This window comes from Macrobrachium nipponense, chromosome 17, assembly GCF_015104395.2.
Source record: "Macrobrachium nipponense isolate FS-2020 chromosome 17, ASM1510439v2, whole genome shotgun sequence".
Taxonomy (NCBI): domain Eukaryota; kingdom Metazoa; phylum Arthropoda; class Malacostraca; order Decapoda; family Palaemonidae; genus Macrobrachium; species Macrobrachium nipponense.
In genome coordinates this window covers 76443694-76461503 of record NC_087210.1, presented here as the reverse complement: position 1 = coordinate 76461503, position 17810 = coordinate 76443694, and the positions used below count along the sequence as shown (strand labels likewise).

The window sequence follows — 17810 nt, the reverse complement described above, 5'->3', positions numbered from 1 at the left end:
GAACGCTGCCTTGAGTTTCAGTACATTGATGTGAAGGTGCTTGTCGTTCTCGTACCACACTCCTGAAGTCCCGCAACTCTTCCAGTGTGCGACCCCATCCCTCGGTCGATGCGTCTGAGAGCAGCTGCATGTCCCGGGGGAAGAGTGCGCAGAGGCACTCCTCTTAAGGGGTTCCTGTCGTCCAGTCACCCGGCTAGGTCCTGCCTCACCTCCTGTGTCCGTGACAATGGTAAAGCTTGGGGGGATCCGTCGCCTGTGGACCAACTCTCCTTCAGTCTCCCTGAAGAGACCGCAGGTGAAGACGCCCGTTAGGGACTGGCTTCCCGAGTGACGACAGGTGTCCGATCACGACTTGCCATCGCTGAGCTACCTGTTTCCTGCCGAGACAGGAACCTGGTTGGCTGCCTCCCTGAATCTGCTGATCCGCGAGTCTGCGGAGAAGACTCGCCCTGCTACCGTGTCGATCCGCATACCCAGGTACTTCATCCTCTGCTTGTGCTCGAGATCGGACTTTTCGAAGTTCAGAACGATCCCCAGATCGCGACAGAACTCGAGCAGTCGATCCCTGTCCTGTAGCAACTGCGAGCGGTAGCTCGCCAGGACTAACCAATCGTCGAGATACCCCATCAGACGTATCCCGTGCGAATGGGACCCAAGCAGAACACCAGAGTGAACACTCGCGTGAACACCTGTGGGGCGGTTGAGAGACCGAAGCAACGTGGCCTGAGCTGGTACACCGTCCCGTCGAGGATGAAGCGGAGGTACTTTCTGGAGGACTGATGAATGGGTATTTGTAAATACGCATCCTTCAAGTCCACTGAAAGCATGTAATCGTTCTCCCTGATAGAGTCGAGCACTGCGCGTGCCGTCTCCATCGTGAACCGGGTCTGGCGAACCAACCGGTTCGGGGGGAGAGAGGATCTATCACCGGGCGCCAGCCGCTCGTAGACTTTTCCACCAGGAAGAGTCGGCTGTAAAAGTCCGGTGACTGATCCGTGCCGATTTCTACAGCTCTCTTGCTCAGCATGGTCTTGATCTCCTGTCTCAATGCTACGTCCTTCGATGCCCCATGGACAACGTACGCCTGCCTTTGTTGGACCGGGTTGGTAGGTGAGGGGTGACCGAGATTCGAAGGTTAATAGATCTCCTCCCGAAGGACATCTACAATCAGGTCTCGGCGCCGTGGCGCTGCCAAGTTGCCCAATGGCTGGCCAGGCACCCCCCCACTTCCGGCAGCAGGTGAGGGGGAACGCCGTCCTTCCCCTGTGAACGTCGTCTGGGTGGGGCTAATCGACACCTGACAGGAGAGAGCCGATACCGCTCCGACTCATTCCAGTCCTCGTCGAGGTCGAAACCTCAGGAGGACCGAAGGGGTATTTAAATACGGTGTCCGAAGACACGTAGAAACGCCTCTGTCGCAGTAGAGGAGGTGAAGTAGCTTGTTCGACCGTCCAGAACTGAGAGAGCCTTCTTGTCCGGAGACGAGAGACTACCTTGGTTTTTCAACCCAGTCGGCAAGCTCCGATCGCGGCAGACCCACCGTCGATTTGGGGTTCCCTCTCGGCCGCCCCAAAACGACTCGAGCCGAGACGTGGCTCTGCTGGTGGGAGCGGCGATCCTTCCCCGAGATCATTGTGCTGACGAATCAGCGCCGTAACCTCGACAAAGTCCCTCTGGATCTCGGAAGTCACAGCATCTTGCAGAGTGGGACCGTTAAGCCCTTCGAACAAGAGCATATTCCGAGAACCTTCCTCCTAAGAAGGGGGAACAGCGACAGCCCTCTCGGTCTTCCCCATGCACTTGCGCATACGTCCTGGCCGGTCCAAGAACCGTGCCTGTCACGTAGGGCGTTGTGGTGGGATCATGAGGGGCGCACCCCTCACGATCACTCCTCAATACCTCGCTCCTCCCGGTGTAACCCGAGGAGGTTGAAGGTACGGGAGAGGCAGACCTGACGCTCCCTCATTGCTCGCTGGCAGCACCAGCAGGCTTTGAGGGCTGCAGGCGATCGTCAACCCGCGGTGGCGATCGAGCTGCAGGCCTGGTCGAACCGTCTCGCTGTGGAGAACGGCTGGACTGAGCACAGCGGCCCCGATCTCGAGTGTCAGAAGAGCTGGTGCTGGTTGCCGTACCCGGTCGCTTTCTGTGAGAGCGACGGTCAGGCGACCTGCAGGCTCCACTGTCACAGTGAGACCGGTGCTTGTCCTCACGGCACGTCACGTCGCTGGTTCCAGCCGTGGCTGGCACCGGCGAACGGGAGGACCTCTTCCCAGCCTCAGCCCGTGGTCGGTCGTGGACCGTCACGTCCCCGGGTAGCCAGCCGTTCGCCGCGAGAGTGAGAGCTGGTCTGGTGAGAGTCGCATAAGCGGCTGTCACCAGTTCTTCCGCCGCCCCGTGCCGTGAACCTGACGCTGAGCGGACTCAGAGGTCTGGTCCTGGCTGCACGGTCGCTGTAGGCGAACCGTACACTCGGTACCTCCCGCGAACGAAGAGAGGCCGAGACGGACCCTGATGCAGTGGCAGAACCACTGACACCAGGCGAGGAAGTACCGGTGTTAGCCGGTACCCCTTTGGTCCCCGTAGTCGTCTTCCTTGCGGAAGAAGAGACGGGCCCCGCTCCCGAAGGAGCAGGAGGACCAGCGGAAGGAACCCTCCCGTCCCACCGAGGTGAGACGGGTCCCGAGAAGCTCCCGAGGGAGACTTCTTAGGAGGGAGGAGGCAACCTTCTTCTTCCTCGGCTGTGAAGCCTTAGAAGTCGAAGGGGAAGAGGCGGCAGCCGACGACGATGAAGAAGATGAAGACGACGACGACGACACCTTCCTCCTCTTCTTCGTCAGCTTCCTCAGGACAGACGTAAGATCTGCTATCCAGGGAGCGGAGCCGGGGCTGCTGTAGCCGAAGCCACAGGGCCCGGACGCACCTGTACAGACAGACCAAAGTCTGGGGTAGTACCACCACGAACAGGGACGACATCAGCCGGTATGGGCATCTCAGGAACAGCAGGCACAGCCAGCACAGCATCGGTAGGGACAGCCAGCGCAGCAACGGCAGGGACAGCCAGCGCAGCAACGACAGGGACAGCCAGCGCAGCAACTGCATGGACAGTCAGCCCAGAATCGGCAGGTACGGCAGGCAGCTGGAGCAGCAGCCAGCAACATCCTGGTACTGGCGGCAGGTCCAGGGGCGAGCTTTAGGGCAGCGGAAGTGTGGTCGCTGCAGCGCGGCAACCACGAGCGGCGGCGGCACGCCCCCCTCTCAGTACGGCGAACAAAGCACTTCACAGCGGCTGTAGGCAAGACTGTTACCACGTGAGGCGAGTACACCAGGTGAGGAGGGACGTCGTCACCTGGTTGCGTGGTCAACCCCACTCCCATGGGTGACCGCAGTAGGCCCAGACATAGAACCGCAGCCCCTGGACACTAGCACGCCCTGCAAATGGAAGGACGCCCATACCTCACCAAGGTCCACCCTCGTGGCAGTAGCACCTGCGGAATAACAGTAGTAGCGATTAGTGGGGGGGAAAGTCCCCTCCTGCGCGGGGGGGTGAGCCCTCTCCGAACGAGTGGAAGACCCCTAATACAATTGTACATCGGGCACCGAGCGCCCTCCCCCGCGCTCGACGGATCGGGCGAGAGAAGAACGCCGATAACCTCCCCCCCCCCAAGGGGAAGGGCCATCTGTGGGAGCTGAGCGGGTGGGGGGGGGTTCTCGTTCCCCACCCCCGCACAGTACCCATGTACCCAACAACAATATAAGAGCCCGAGAGCAATCGTGCCATCGGCCCGAATGCAAGGCATAAGGATCAATTCCCTGACTGAGCGGAACTTGAACCAAATAAATATTGATGCAATCAATAATAAGGAATAAAATGAAAATGCATCTTGCATACGATTCACTTCACAATGAATAAGGGCTCGGATCGAGCGCATTTGCGCCCTAGGTACCGAGCGCAAGGGTGAAAGGATCAATCCTTACCTTTATGGATCAGGTTTCTGGAAACCTTGATCCATAATGAATTGATGCGATCAAAAAAAAATATGAAAATGAAAAGACTACTGCGCTTGCGATTTCACTTCATACAAATAAAAAGGGGAAGGATCAATTCCCGGGAATAGCGGAAACATTGATCCCAGTAAACAATGCAATCTCAATAAAAAAATGAAAATGAAAAAGAACTGCACTTGCGATTTCACTTCATTCAAAATAAAAAGGGGGAAGGATCAATTTCCGGGTAAGCTCGGAAACTGATCCAAAATGAGTATTGCTACAATCAAAAATAATATATGAAAATGAAAAAGAATACTGTACTTGCGATTCCACTTCCATACTGAATAAGTTTCCGTGCCGAGCGCATTCGTTCGGCAACGGGCATACAGGTCAAAAAAATACAAATGAAAAGAGCACTTACTTACGATTTTCATCTACACATTTCCAACCCATCTACGCTCGGAGCGAGCGCTCCCGCCCTCGGCACCGAGCATACACAATACGAGGATCATTTCTGGGAAAATGAATTCCCGCACTTACGCCCTTCAGTCCCGGCACTCGGGTAATCGGAGGGCGTGGTGACACCAAGATCCTTTAATTCACAATTGAATTCAATGAAATGATTGTACTTACAATTCAGTTTCACTAGATAATTAGAAAAAGAAAAACACAATCATGCGAAAGCAAACGACGATGAAGCGGGCAGAGAGCGATGATACACGTCCACACGCCAGCAGGCCGAAAGCAAAAGTGGTTTGTTTACCTCCCAGTCGCGCGCGCGCGCCTGTCGGACAAGCAGTTAACTACCGAACCCCTTGTTCGAAAGCTTACGACCTATCCAGCTGCCGCTAGTACCTTCCTATTGTAAAAGGACCGAAGGTTTGTATGCCGTGTCGGAACAAATTTAAAATTGTCATTTGTTCCGACACGGCATACAAACCTTCGGTCCTTTTACAATAGGAAGACTCACTTCTTGGTGGGAGGAATCTGAGTCTTTTGTGAACAGACTGGTGTTCGCCCAACCTTGGAAGTCTCCCCGGTCGTAAGAGCGAGGGAGGGATCCAAGCCTCTGTCCGATTGATCGGGGTGTGCACCGCAGGATCAATGGTCAGACCTCTGGACCGAGTACTAAGAGAGAGGCAAGCGTATCTCTTCGTACCAGCAATGTAAGAACTTGTTCCTGTACAGGAGCAAATATAAAGTCATGGGTTTGTCTCTTGTAGGCATCCACTTCCCCCCCTTGTAGGAGGAAGTGGTGGATATTCTGCTCCTATCCCTAGTGAAAGGGATAGGATGGGGCTCTGTCATATAGCTCACCTGCATCTCGTCCTCATCCAGCGTAGTGACGACCGTGGCCCTCTGCCCACAGGTAGAGGAGGAGGAAAAGATGGGAAGAGGGAGCCAGTCACTCACTCACTCACACATCCATCCACACAGTCACACCAGGACTCGATGCTGTTTCAGCCTGCGAGGGTCTGGGTTAGCTACACAACTTGTTGAGCAGCCACCACGGGTCCCAAGGAAAAGGTATCCAAGGACCTGTGGGCAATATCCCGAAGGTAGAAGGAGGTGAAGGTAGTCTGGTTAGACCAGACACCTGCCTTCAGGACCTGCGCCACGGAGAAGTTCTTATGAAACGCCAACGACGGGCCAATACTTCTGACTTCGTGAGCTCTCGGACGGGACGTACGGATGTCATCACTACCATCGCCCTCATACGCCCCTCTGATGACCTCACGCAGCCAGAATGAAAGAGTGTTCTTGGGATACTTACTTCTTGGTTACCCGGTGCTAACGAAGAAAGGTGTCGACACTCAGGCCTGAGGTGTCGAGTTTTCTTCAGATAGCGCCGTAGCGCCCTCACAGGACAAAGCAGCATCTCATCCGCATCATTATCGGTGAAGTCCATTAGGGAGGGAATCGTGAAAGACTCGAACCTGTCGTCAGGGACCGACGGTTTCTGAGTCTTCGCAAAGAAGTTCGGGACGAAATCGAGCGTCACAGATCCCCATCCCCTGGAGTGTCGTACATCATAGGAAAGATCATGAAGTTCCCCTACTCTCTTCGCCGATGCCAGGGCCAGCAAGAAGAGGGTCTTGAGGGTCAGATCCCTGTCTGACGACTCTCGGAGTGGCTCGAAGGGTGTTCGAGTCAAACTCCTAAGGATGAGAGTCACATCCCACGCAGGGGGCCTGAGTTCCCAGGGTGGGCAAGACCTTTCGAAGCTCCTCATAAGCAAGGAGATCTCGAACGAGTTCGAGATGTCCAATCCCCTCAGTTTCAGGACGAGAGCCAGGGCGGCTCTGTATCCTTTGACTGTGGGGACTGGGGAGGTTTCTTCCGGGAGAAAAACAGGAGAAATTCCGCTACCTGCTGAAGAGCTGGCTCTGAGGGGAGATAAGAAACCCCGGTTCTACGACACCAACCACAGAAGACGGCCCACTTCCCCTGGTACACAGCTGCAGAGGACTGACGGACGTTTCCAGCCATCTCTGTTGCTGCGCTACGAGAAAGCCTCTCGTTCGCAAGAGATGGTGGATAACAGCCAGTCGTTGAAGTCGTTGAGGGACTGGGACTGCTTGGTGGTACCGCTCGACGTGTGGGCTGGGCGAGAAGGTTGTGCCAAGGGGGAATCTCTCTCGGTTCTCCTGCGAGAAGAGCCAGCAGGTCTGGATACCAAATGGCTTGTGGCCATTTGGGAGCCACCAGGATCATCCTGAGATTCGGGGTGACCAGTGCCTCGACTGATCACCTTGCGAATCAGGCTGAACTGGGGGAAAGGCAGGTAGGCGAAGAGGTTGTCCACGGGTGTTGAAGAGCGTCCTCTGCAGCTGCCCATGGGTCCGGCACGGCTGAGAAGAAAAACCTGAAGCTTTCTGTTGTGCCGGGTGGCGAACAGATCCACGACTGATCGCCCCCACAGGTCGAAGAGCCTTTCCGCCACGTCCTGGTGTAGAGACCACTCAGTCCCTATCACCTGATCCCGACGGCTGAGCGTGTCTGCTACTACATTCCTCTTCCCTGGAATGTAGCTTGGCTGACAGCTCTATTGAGTGTGCCCTCGGCCCACGCGTGCACCTGCCGAGTCAACTGGTACAACGGGAGAGACACTAGGCCCCCCTGTTTGTGTTTATGCCACTACCGTGGTGTTGTCGCACATCAACACCACTGAGTGTCTCATCAAGCGGTCCTGGAAAACTATTGGAGAGCGAGAAACGCTGCCTTCCAGTTCCCAGTACATTGATGTGAAGGTGCTTGTCGTTCTCGTCCCACACTCCTGAAGTCAGCAACTCCTCCAGGTGTGCAGCCCCATCCCTGGTCGATGCGTCTGAGAACAGCTGCATGTCCGGGGGGGGAGTGCGCAGAGGGCACTCCTCTTAAGAGGTTCCTGTCGTCCAGCCACCAGGCTAGGTCCTGCCTCACCTCCGGGGTGTCAGTGACACTGGAAGCTTGGGGGATCCGTCGCCTGTGACCAACTCTCCTTTAGTCTCCACTGGAGAGACCGCAGGTGAAGACGCCCGTGAGGGACTAACTTCTCGAGTGACGACAGGTGTCCGATCACGACTTGCCATCGCTGAGCTACCTGTTCCTGCCGAGACAGGAACTGGTTGGCTGCCTCCCTGAATCTGCTGATCCGCGAGTCTGCAGGGAAGACTCGCCCTGCTACCGTGTCGATCAGCATACCCAGGTACTTCATCCTCTGCTTGGGCTCGAGATCGGACTTCTCGAAGTTCACAACGATCCCCAGATCGCGACAGAACTCGAGTAGTCGATCCCTGTCCTGTAGCAACTGCGAGCGGGAGCTCGCCAGGACTAACCAATCGTCGAGATACCTCACCAGACGTATCCCGTGGCGAATGGGCCCAAGCAGACACCAGAGTGAACACTCGCGAGAACACCTGTGGGCGGTTGAGAAGACCGAAACAAAGTGCCCTGAATTGGTACACCGTCCCGTCGAGGATGAAGCGGAGGTACTTTCTGGAGGACTGATGAATGGGTATTTGGAAATACGCATCCTTCAAGTCCACTGAAAGCATGAAATTGTTCTCCCTGATGGAGTCGAGCACGGAACGTGCCGTCTCCATCGTGAACCGGGTCTGGTGAACAAACCGATTCAGGGGAGAGAGATCTATCACCGGGCGCCAGCCTCCCGTAGACTTTTCCACCAGGAAGAGTCGACTGTAAAAGCCCGGTGACTGATCCGTGACGATTTCTACAGCTCTCTTGCTCAGCATGGTCTTGATCTCCTGTCTCAATGTTACGTCCTTCGATGACCCTGGAACGTACGACTGCTGTTGGACCGGGTTGGAGGTGAGGGGTGGCCGAGATTTCGAAGGGGTAATAGATATCCCTCCCGAAGGACATCTACAATCCAGGTCTTGGCGCCGTAGCGCTGCCAAGTTGCCCAATGGCTGGCCAGGCCCCCCCCAAAAAAACCCCCCCACTTCGGCAGCAGGTGAGGGGGAACGCCGTTCCCCTAGCGTTTCCACCCTTCTTCGACTTCTTCCCAGAGCCTCTCGGGAGAAGGAGGGCTGGTTACGACTCCCCTTTGCAGAAGTCAAAGAAGACAGTCTTTCCACGGGGCTTCGACGCGACTACCGTCTTAGCCACCGTGGAAGCGCTAGCCGAGCTCTTTGGCTTGGCCGCAGTTCGAGGCTGCCCAGAAGCCTTCGAAACTGCCTGGGGTACCAGACGGTCACTGTCGTCAGTGCGCCGTCTGTCCACCGCAGCGTCCACCATCTCTCCTGGGAAGAGAGACGTGGAACTCCGTAAAGGTCCGTTACGGAGTCCCAATGCCGCTTCACGCCCAGCCGCCCTGGAAACTCGAGTAAGGACAGCATCCCTACATCGGAGAACCAGGTTGGCCCACAGGTTTACCGTCTGGTGGGCAAGGAAGGAGATGGCTCTTCCCCCAGACTGAAAGTCTCCTAAAGGCCGAGTCATCTTCGGGAGAAATTCCCCCGGAGTTGGCTGCGACCTTAGATACTGTGAGGACCACAGATCTATCCAGGAGACGGCCTGGAAAGCTGCCATGGCAGTGGATTCCAGGCCGAGTGCCTCTTGCTGCGAGAACCATAGGTTCTCGGACAGGAGCTGCTGCAGAGACACACCCGGCGTTAGCCTGGCTAACTCCGGGTTCACCTGTTTGGGCGGCATCGGGTCCTCAGATGGCACGTAAAAACGCCGCTGTCGCAGCAGAGGAGGTGGAAGCAGCTTGCTCGACCTGCCAGACTTGAGAGAACCGTCTTGCCCGGAGACAAGAGATTCTACTGGTCCAGCACTGAGTGGCAAGCTCAGAACGCGGCAAAACCCACCGTCGGTCTGGGTTCCCTCTTCGGGCCCCAGAACGACTCGAGCCGGGACGTGGGCTCGGATGGTGGGAGCGGCGATCCTTCCCCGAGGTCGTTGTGCTGACGAATCAGCACAATTACCTCGGCAAAGTTCCTCTGAATCTCAGGAGTGACTGCATCCTGCGGAGTAGGACCATCCAGTCCCTCGAACAGGAGCCGCTCCCGAGACCCTCCCCCCTCGAGGGGGGGAACAGCGACAGACCCCTCTCGGTCTCCTCCAGCCACTTGTGCATACGACCTGGCCGGTCCGAGAACCGTGCCTGGTACGTAGGACGTCGTGGTGGGATCCTGAGGGGCGCACCCCTCACGATCACTCCTCAATACCTCGCTCCTCCCGGTGTAACCCGAGGAGGTTGAAGGTATGGGAGAGGCAGACCTGACGCTCCCTCCTCGCTCGCTGGCAGAACCAGTGGGCTTGGAGGACTGCAGGCGATCGTCAACCCGCGGTGGCGATCGAGCTGCAGGCCTGGTCGAGCCGTCTCGCTGTGGAGAACGGCTGGACTGAGGACAGCGGGCCCGGTCTCGCGTGTCAGAAGAGCTGGTGCTGGTGGCCGTACCCGATCGCTCTCTGTGAGAGTGACGGTCAGGCGACCGGCGAGCTCCACTGTCACGGTGAGACCGGTGCGTATCCTCACAGCGCGTCACGTCGCTGGTACCAGCCATGGCTGGTGCCGGCGAACGGGGGGACCTCTTCCCAGCCTCAGCCCGTGGCCGGTCGTGGACCGTCACGTCAGCCCGGGTAGCCAGCTGGTCGCCGCGAGAGCGAGAGCTGGTCTGGTGAGAGTCGCGTGAGCGGCTGTCACCAGTCTTTCGCTCCGTGCCGTGAACCTGACGCTGAGCTGGCTCAGAGGTCTGGTTCCTAGCTGCACGGTCGCTGGTAGGCGACCGTACACTCGGTACCTCTCGCGAACGAGAGGCTGAGACGGATCCTGCTGCCGTGGTCGAACCACTAACAGCAGGCGAGGAAGTGCCGGTGTTAGCCGGCACCCCTCTGGTCCCCGTAGTCTTCTTCCTTGCGGAAGAAGAGACGGGTCCTGCCCCCGAAGGAGCAGGGTGACCAGCGGAAGAACCCCCGTCTCACCGGAGCGAGACGGGCCCTTAGAAGCTCCCGAAGGAGACAACTTAGGGGGGGAGGAGGCGACCTTCTTCTTCTTAGGCTGTGGAGCCTTAGAAGATGAAGGGGAAGAGCCGGCAGACGACGACGACGACGATGAAGACGACGACGACACCTTCCTCCTCTTCCTCTTCTTCTTCGTCAGCTTCCTCAGGACCGATGTCAGATCTGTCATCCAGGGCGGAGCCGGGGCTGCTGTTGCCGAAGCAACAGGGCCCGGACGCACCTGTCCGAACAGATCGGCATCGGGAGCAGCGGCGCCACGAACAGGAACAACGTCAGCAGGTGCAGGCATCACAGGAACAGCAGTGGAGACGGCAGGAACAGATACAGGAACGGCAGCAGTGGTCGGCAACATCACGTCCGTAAACAGCGGCTGGGCAGGTACGGCAGGTACGGCAGGCTGTACAGGCAGACCAGGTGGACGGACCAGCGGCACAGACATCCTAGGTACGGTGGGAGGTCCAGGGCGAGCTCTTCGGGCACACGAAGTCCGGTCGAGGCAGCACGGCAAACCCAGGCGGCGGCATCACACCCTCCCCCGTGGTAGGCGATTGGCCCCTGCACCGATGTAGTTGGTATGTAACAGAGACCGCGTGCGGGGTGTTTACACCAGGTGGGAGGAGCGGTGGAAGCATAGCCAGGAGTTGACAGGGTCGTGGTAGTGGTCGTCACCATAGCATGTGTGACCGCCACAGAGCCAGCGAGATGGTAGAGCAGCCCCTGGACACTCGGCACGCCCTGCAGACCCAACGATGCCCACACCTGTCCGAGGTCGTCCTTCGCGGCAACAGCACCTGAGGAAGCAAAAAGGTCGGGTGATTAGCAGGATCCTCTACCGTCCGTGCGATGTAGACGAACGGATGAGGACCCAGAATACAACTCAACGTCGGGGTATCTCGCGCCCTCCTCCACACTCGACAAATCGGGTGAGGAGAAGGACCTAGAAACCCCCCCCGAAGGGGAAGGCGCCAAACGTGGGAGCTGAGCGGGCAGCAGGAAAGAAGACGAAGTGTCCGTAACCAAAGGAGTCGCGGGAGAGCTTTCCGACGACTCCTTTGCAGGCCTTCGCTTCTTCCTACCTTCGTACAAGCCCCACTGCGCCTCCGACCAAGACATACAAACTTCACAGGGCTCGGCTCGGGTACATTCGCGGCCCCGACACCGAGCGCACAAAATATGGGGATCAATTTCTGGAAAGGAGCGGAACTTACCGCATTTACGCCCTTCGGTACCCGGGCACAATCTCCGGAGGGTAGCGGGGCGTGGAGACTCCATAATTGATCAGCTTAATCACAATTGATGAAAAAAGAGAGGGAATGATTGTACTTACAATGATTACTCAACACAAACACAACCATACACTCAAGGGAAAGCAAACGACGAGAAGCGGGCAGAGAGCGTCGAACACACACGTCCACTCGCTGTGAGGCCGAAAGCAAAAGTGATTTGTTTACCTCCCAGTCGCGCGCGCGCGCCTGTCGGACAAGCAGTTAACTACCGAACCCCTTGTTCGAAAGCTTACGACCTATCCAGCTGCCGCTAGTACCTTCCTATTGTAAAAGGACCAAAGGTTTGTATGCCGTGTCGGAACAAACATAAGTCTAAGTAAGTACTAACCACACTGCAAGGGAACTGTCCACAGAGAGACCTAGAAGTGCACAAGCATCTCGAGTAAAGACATCGCATATCTCTGTCCATTGATGGGGGCTCAACAAATCTGCATATGGTGAATTGGCTAAACCACCCTTCACATAGAGTAGGCATCCCATGAGAGACTGGATTACTGAAAATGGAGTATGAATTATGGACACAATGTTAATGCAACTTGTTACATATAGTATAACTACTAAAGATTTCTCACTAAAACAATAAAACAGTGTGATATAAGAAATATTATCATCAATGTTTGATATAGCAAAACTCATGTATTGATATACCTATAGTACCAGTAATTTGACAGCTATAACCCATATAAATTTGGAGAATTTATCATTTTTCTTCACATCTAGTAAAATTCCTCCATATTTTCTATTAACAACTTTATGAAATTTGTCACATAAATTAACTTTATGTTGACATTCTTCAGATAAACTAAGAAAATTAATTCTTTTACATATACTAATACAGTACAATAAAAAAAAAAACTTCAAAACTAGTCTTACATGTTCCTCAGGGTACTTACCTTTTTCATGTTGAAAAACAAATGGTGTAAAATTCTGTCTGGCATACTCAATGGCTTGTGGAACTCTACTTGGGCCTTGGCTTAGAAGGTTGATATATGCTAATCGATGCAACTTGAACTCCAAAGTACTACGCTGTTAAATGAGTATATATTTCATTATTAAAATGAAATTATTTTGAAAGACATCAGTAAAATAAATATAATATGAAATGTCTTGGTCAGCTAAAATCAGATATTTTGTATGTAAACAAAATCAACTATGAATTGTTTTCTGAAAGAAGCCTCTCTATAACCAGATAAGCCATTTGCTTAAAAAACTAAAGAGGCTGTTTACACATTATCATCTAAATGATGCCATTTTCAATGTAAGCAAATCTTTTCATGCAAATTTATTTCCTATTACAGTATCTTGAATTAATTTTATGGGGACTGGAAACACAACCTTTCCAAGTGGAATGAAGACATTATATAAGTAATCTTAATCATAAATAAAAGCAAACTTTAATGTGTTATTGCTGACTCACCTGTGCTATCAATTTATCTCTATTTTCTTCTGCCCACTGAAGTGCTGGAGTAAGATTCCTATCTTTCAAAGCAGCCAATATTCTATTCAGTTCAAAATATGGTTCTCGTGACTCATCTTGCAGACTTAATCCAGTCTCCTGTTGAAATATATCAAACTCATAGTGACAAAAGTTCTGTGAAAATAAGTACTGAAAAGATACTTGCTAATAAATACAACCAAGATATACATAAAAAGATATTTGCTACGAAATATAAACATAAATTATCTTGCAAACAAACAAGCTATACTAATATCATAACAGTATCTTCCTTTCTCAATCTAAGAGAAGAATATCTCTCAGTATATAACTGAACTTCACACTGGAGAGAAGCCTGATTCTAATATTAGCAACAATGAGAGATATGGTGAGTTTCCTTCCATGGGGTCTCTACCACCACAGAGCTCATTGGAAACTTGGGTTTTTTTTAAAGAATGTAGCATGCAGTCATAAAACGTTGGACATGAAATGTAGGCTATGTAAGGCAATGGCTTGTAGATGTGACATAAAAAACTGTTTAATATTTCTACTATTTATTAACCAAAAGAATTCTCTTAGCAGTATGTCAACAAGCAGTCTTAGTTTATCACTTATATAATGCAGCATATAGAGTACGTATTTGATTTCATTCATGTAGTTTGAAACTTACCTTTATGTGCTCTTCAGCGATGTCTAACAGGCCCTCACGAAAGAAGTGCTGACATATAACTTCATTGATAAGATTTTGCTTTTCACCACTAAATACTGAATCATTGCTTATGCAACCAAAATCTGCAGTAAAATTCTGAAATAAAAATTATAAGATTTTTGTAACTGTACTGTTTCTGGTTTTATTTCAGATCAATATCATCTAATGTTTATTAAAATAGAGACGCTAATGTTTCTTTGCATTTCACTTCATCTACATTATATTACTTCATCTTATCGTTCATGCTTTTAATTCTTTCATAAGCATTTTTTTCTACATTTTATACTCTGCTATTTGATTTTCATTTGTAAACCTGGTTCTGTACTTGTAATTGCAGCAGATTATTTTAATCAATTATTCAACTTATTCAAAAGCCTCTTTCCCAGCATGATGGCACCAGGTGGCATCAGTGTTTTTGGAAATCCACAGCTATTTGTGTCACTGACTTGCCACCTCTATGTACTGTCACAATCTGAAGAGTGATTTTCCTTGTACAGTATCATGCACAAAACATAGCCTCTGAAATGTTATACAAGCAAGCAAAATCAGCAACATGCAAATATGATATTGTTATTGTACAATAAAGTTTCATACATACTTACCTGGCAGATATATACTTAGCTATAGACTCCGTCGTCCCCGACAGAAATTCAAATTTCGTGGCACACACTACAGGTAGGTCAGGTGATCCCGCCGCCTGCCGCTGGGTGGCAGGAATAGGAACTATTACCGTTTTAAGCCAGATTTTTCTCTTCCACCTGTCTCCTGAGGGGAGGTTGGGTGGGCCATACGATCGTATATATCTGCCAGGTAAGTATGTATGAAACTTTATTGTACAATAACAATATCATTTTCATACATTCAACTTCCCTGTCAGATATATACTTAGCTGATTGGCACCTTTGGCGGAGGGCAAGAGACAGCTAATTACTGACCTAATAGGTAAACAACATATGTTGTAGGTAATACAAGTTAATTAATAATACCCTAGTTCCTACCTGTTTAGGCGGAAGATTTCTTAGCTTGTGCTGAGAAGTCTGCTTCGCCTCAAAAGCTTCAGCGAGGGTGGTGCCTATGGCTGAGAAACTCTTGAAAAGGACTGTCAATGGGGGTCTTTATCCACTTACTCCAACAGAACCTAATGACAATTGTCACTGGAGTCTTATTCACTTACATGACAATATACCTATGCTCTTGGCATATAAAGGAGTAAAATACTTGATTTCCCGATCACAACCCGAATTCCTAACCGCCTGGGATTAGTAAATATGATTTGAAAAGGAGTTTATCCCCAAACACCTTTCAAACAACCTAAAAACTCAACACCAATAATTTTAAAATCACAATATATAAAATATAAGGACAAAAATTAATATTAAGGATCAGTCTTCTCTCCTTTCCCCAGCACTGTATCCGCTGATACATAAGGTCCTAGAGAAAAGCATTTCTCATATGTCACTCTCACATCTTTCAAGTAATGTGAGGCGAACACTGAGTTACATCTCCAATATGTGGCCGCTAAGATGTTCTTCATTGACATGTTCTTGTTGAACGACAATGATGTAGCGACTGCACGTACTTCGTGTGCTTTTACCCTTAAGGTCTTATATGCCTCACTATCACAGCTCATGTGGGCTCCGTTATGATGTTCCTAACAAAAAAATGCTAAGGCATTCTTTGACATAGCTCTTCTAGGGTCTTTAACTGCACACCATAAACTCTGATTGCAACCCTGCAACTGCTTCTTCTTCTGCAGGTAAAAATGACAATTTGTCGAAAATTGCATTTTTCCTAACTATACAAACCTGAGGTCCTTTAACAATAGGAAGGTAACTAGCGGCAGCTGGGACGGTCGTAAGCTTCGAACAAGGGGGAGGGGAGACCGTAGTTAAAACTGCTTGTCCGATCGTGCGCGCGCCCGCGCGCCCATGAGAGGTGAAAGAACACTTTTGCTTTTAGGCCCATGCAAAAAGTTTGCAGAGTGAGGGGTGGCATGAGGTGGGACTATATGTAAAGGACCTCAGGTTTGTATAGTTAGGAAAAATGCAATTTTCGACAAATTGTCATTTGTTCCGATAGATACGAAACCCTCGGTCCTTTAACAATAGGAAGACTCACTTCTTGGTGGGAGGAATCTGAGTCTTTTTGGTGAACAGACTGGTGTTCGTCCAACCCTGGAGTGCCTCCCTGGTCGTAAGAGCAAGGGAGGGATCCAAACCTCTGTCCGATTGATCGGGGTGTGCACCGCAGGATCAATGGTCAGACCTCTGGGCCAAGTACTAAGAGAGAGGCAAGCGTATCTCTTCGTACCAGCAAGCAAGAACTTGTTCCTGTTTGCAAGAGACAATCATCAAAAAATGATGGGTTTGTCTCAAATTGGCATCCACTTCCTCCCCCTTGTTGGAGGAAGTGGTGGATATTACTCCTATCCCTACTGAAAGGGATAGGATGGTGCTCTATGAGTAGCTCACCTGCATCTCGTCCTTACCCAGCAGGGTGACGACCGTGTCCCCTCCCCTACCCAGAGGGTAGAGGGAAGAAAAAGATGGGAAGAGGAGCCAGTCACACTCTCATTCCTCATCCATTCTTACGGTCACACCAGGACTCGATGCTGTTCAGCCTGTGAGGGTAGGGTTAACTACACAACGTGTTGAGCAACCACCACGGTTCCCAGGAAAAAGATCCAAGGAAACTGTGGGCAATATCCCGAAGGTAGAAGGAGGTGCATGCGGTCCGGTTGGACCAGGCGCCTGCCTTCATTACCTGCGCCACGGAGAAGTTCTTGCGGAACGCGATGAGAAAATGATGAAGAGGCGTCCACACTCATCCTGGGTGTCGAGTTTCTTCAGACAGCTCCGTCGCGCCTTCACAGGACAAAGCAGCATAGCCTTCGTATCGGAGGCGGTGAAGTCATTAGGGAGGGTTATTGTGAAGGACTCGAACCAATCGTCAGTTACCGAAGGGTTCTGAGTCTTCGCTACGAAGATCGGTACGAAATCGAGTGTCACAAATCCCCATCCCTTTAGTGCTTGAACTTCTCGAGCAGAAGTATCATGCAGTTACCTAAGACGAAAGAAGGGGATAGTCATATGACCTATCCCTCTTCTCGACTTTGGTTATGTACAGTACTCATACTGACAAGCTATTAAGACGAAGTAATGATTGCTCTGGAAACAACCGAACTAAGTCCACAGCATAGTTCGTAACTGACTCGGGCGCTCTGACAGCTGCCGACTGACTGGTTCGGAATCAGTAGAGGCAAGTTGTCCAAGCATCCGGGTAAGTCACGTGACCTTCGCCCTTTAAAGAGTTATGCTGAGAGACTAAACAAATAAATATTGTTAGTCACCGATGCCGGACGCGCGGCGATGATATCTTAATGCATAAGCTCAAAAGGCGAAAGTCAATTGCCTTCAAAAGACCGAGGTCCCTGATGGCAAGAAAATCTCATAGACGTTGAATCTCAGCTTAAGGAGAAACAACACTATGTGACGTTGAAGACGAAGGTAGGCAATGAATGCAACCTACGTCTTCTAGCTGAATCGAGAGAAGGAATCTCAAGATTCTAAACCTGTGCTTACAAATGACTGAAAACGCTAACCGCCATTTCATTGCTGTCCGTTGTGCAATGAAAGCGGGGCGTTCTTCAGTAATGAAACACAGGGGAGAGCCGCCTGAAGAACTGCTTCTCATGGGCTGAACGTTGGAAGTAGAGCTGGCAGGTGTGGGAGTAAGCGATGTCTTTCATACATCTGCTAATCCGGGGTGAACAATGAACAATTGCACACCTCCGAATACAAGATATTTTGAGGACAAACTCAGAATTCCGCAAAAATCATTCGCATTATCGATACGATGCAGCAAGAGACTATTACAGAATTCTGTTACCGTGCGGTAAACAGAAAGATGAGAGTCGAAAAGA

At 51.6% G+C, this 17810-nt stretch overlaps 1 protein-coding gene across 1 annotated transcript in view; it reads right to left on the bottom strand.

The window, feature by feature from the left end:
* Positions 1–13984, bottom strand: part of LOC135196342 (E3 ubiquitin-protein ligase RMND5A-like) — a gene marked incomplete at its 5' end in the record, with an annotated part of 44801 nt that extends 30817 nt beyond the window's left edge. Inside the window, 4 exon segments of the mRNA XM_064223101.1 lie at positions 12073–12238; positions 12638–12770; positions 13162–13299; positions 13850–13984. Coding sequence (XP_064079171.1) covers positions 12073–12238; positions 12638–12770; positions 13162–13299; positions 13850–13984 — 572 coding nt within the window.
* Between the last annotated feature and the right edge of the window lie 3826 nt (positions 13985–17810).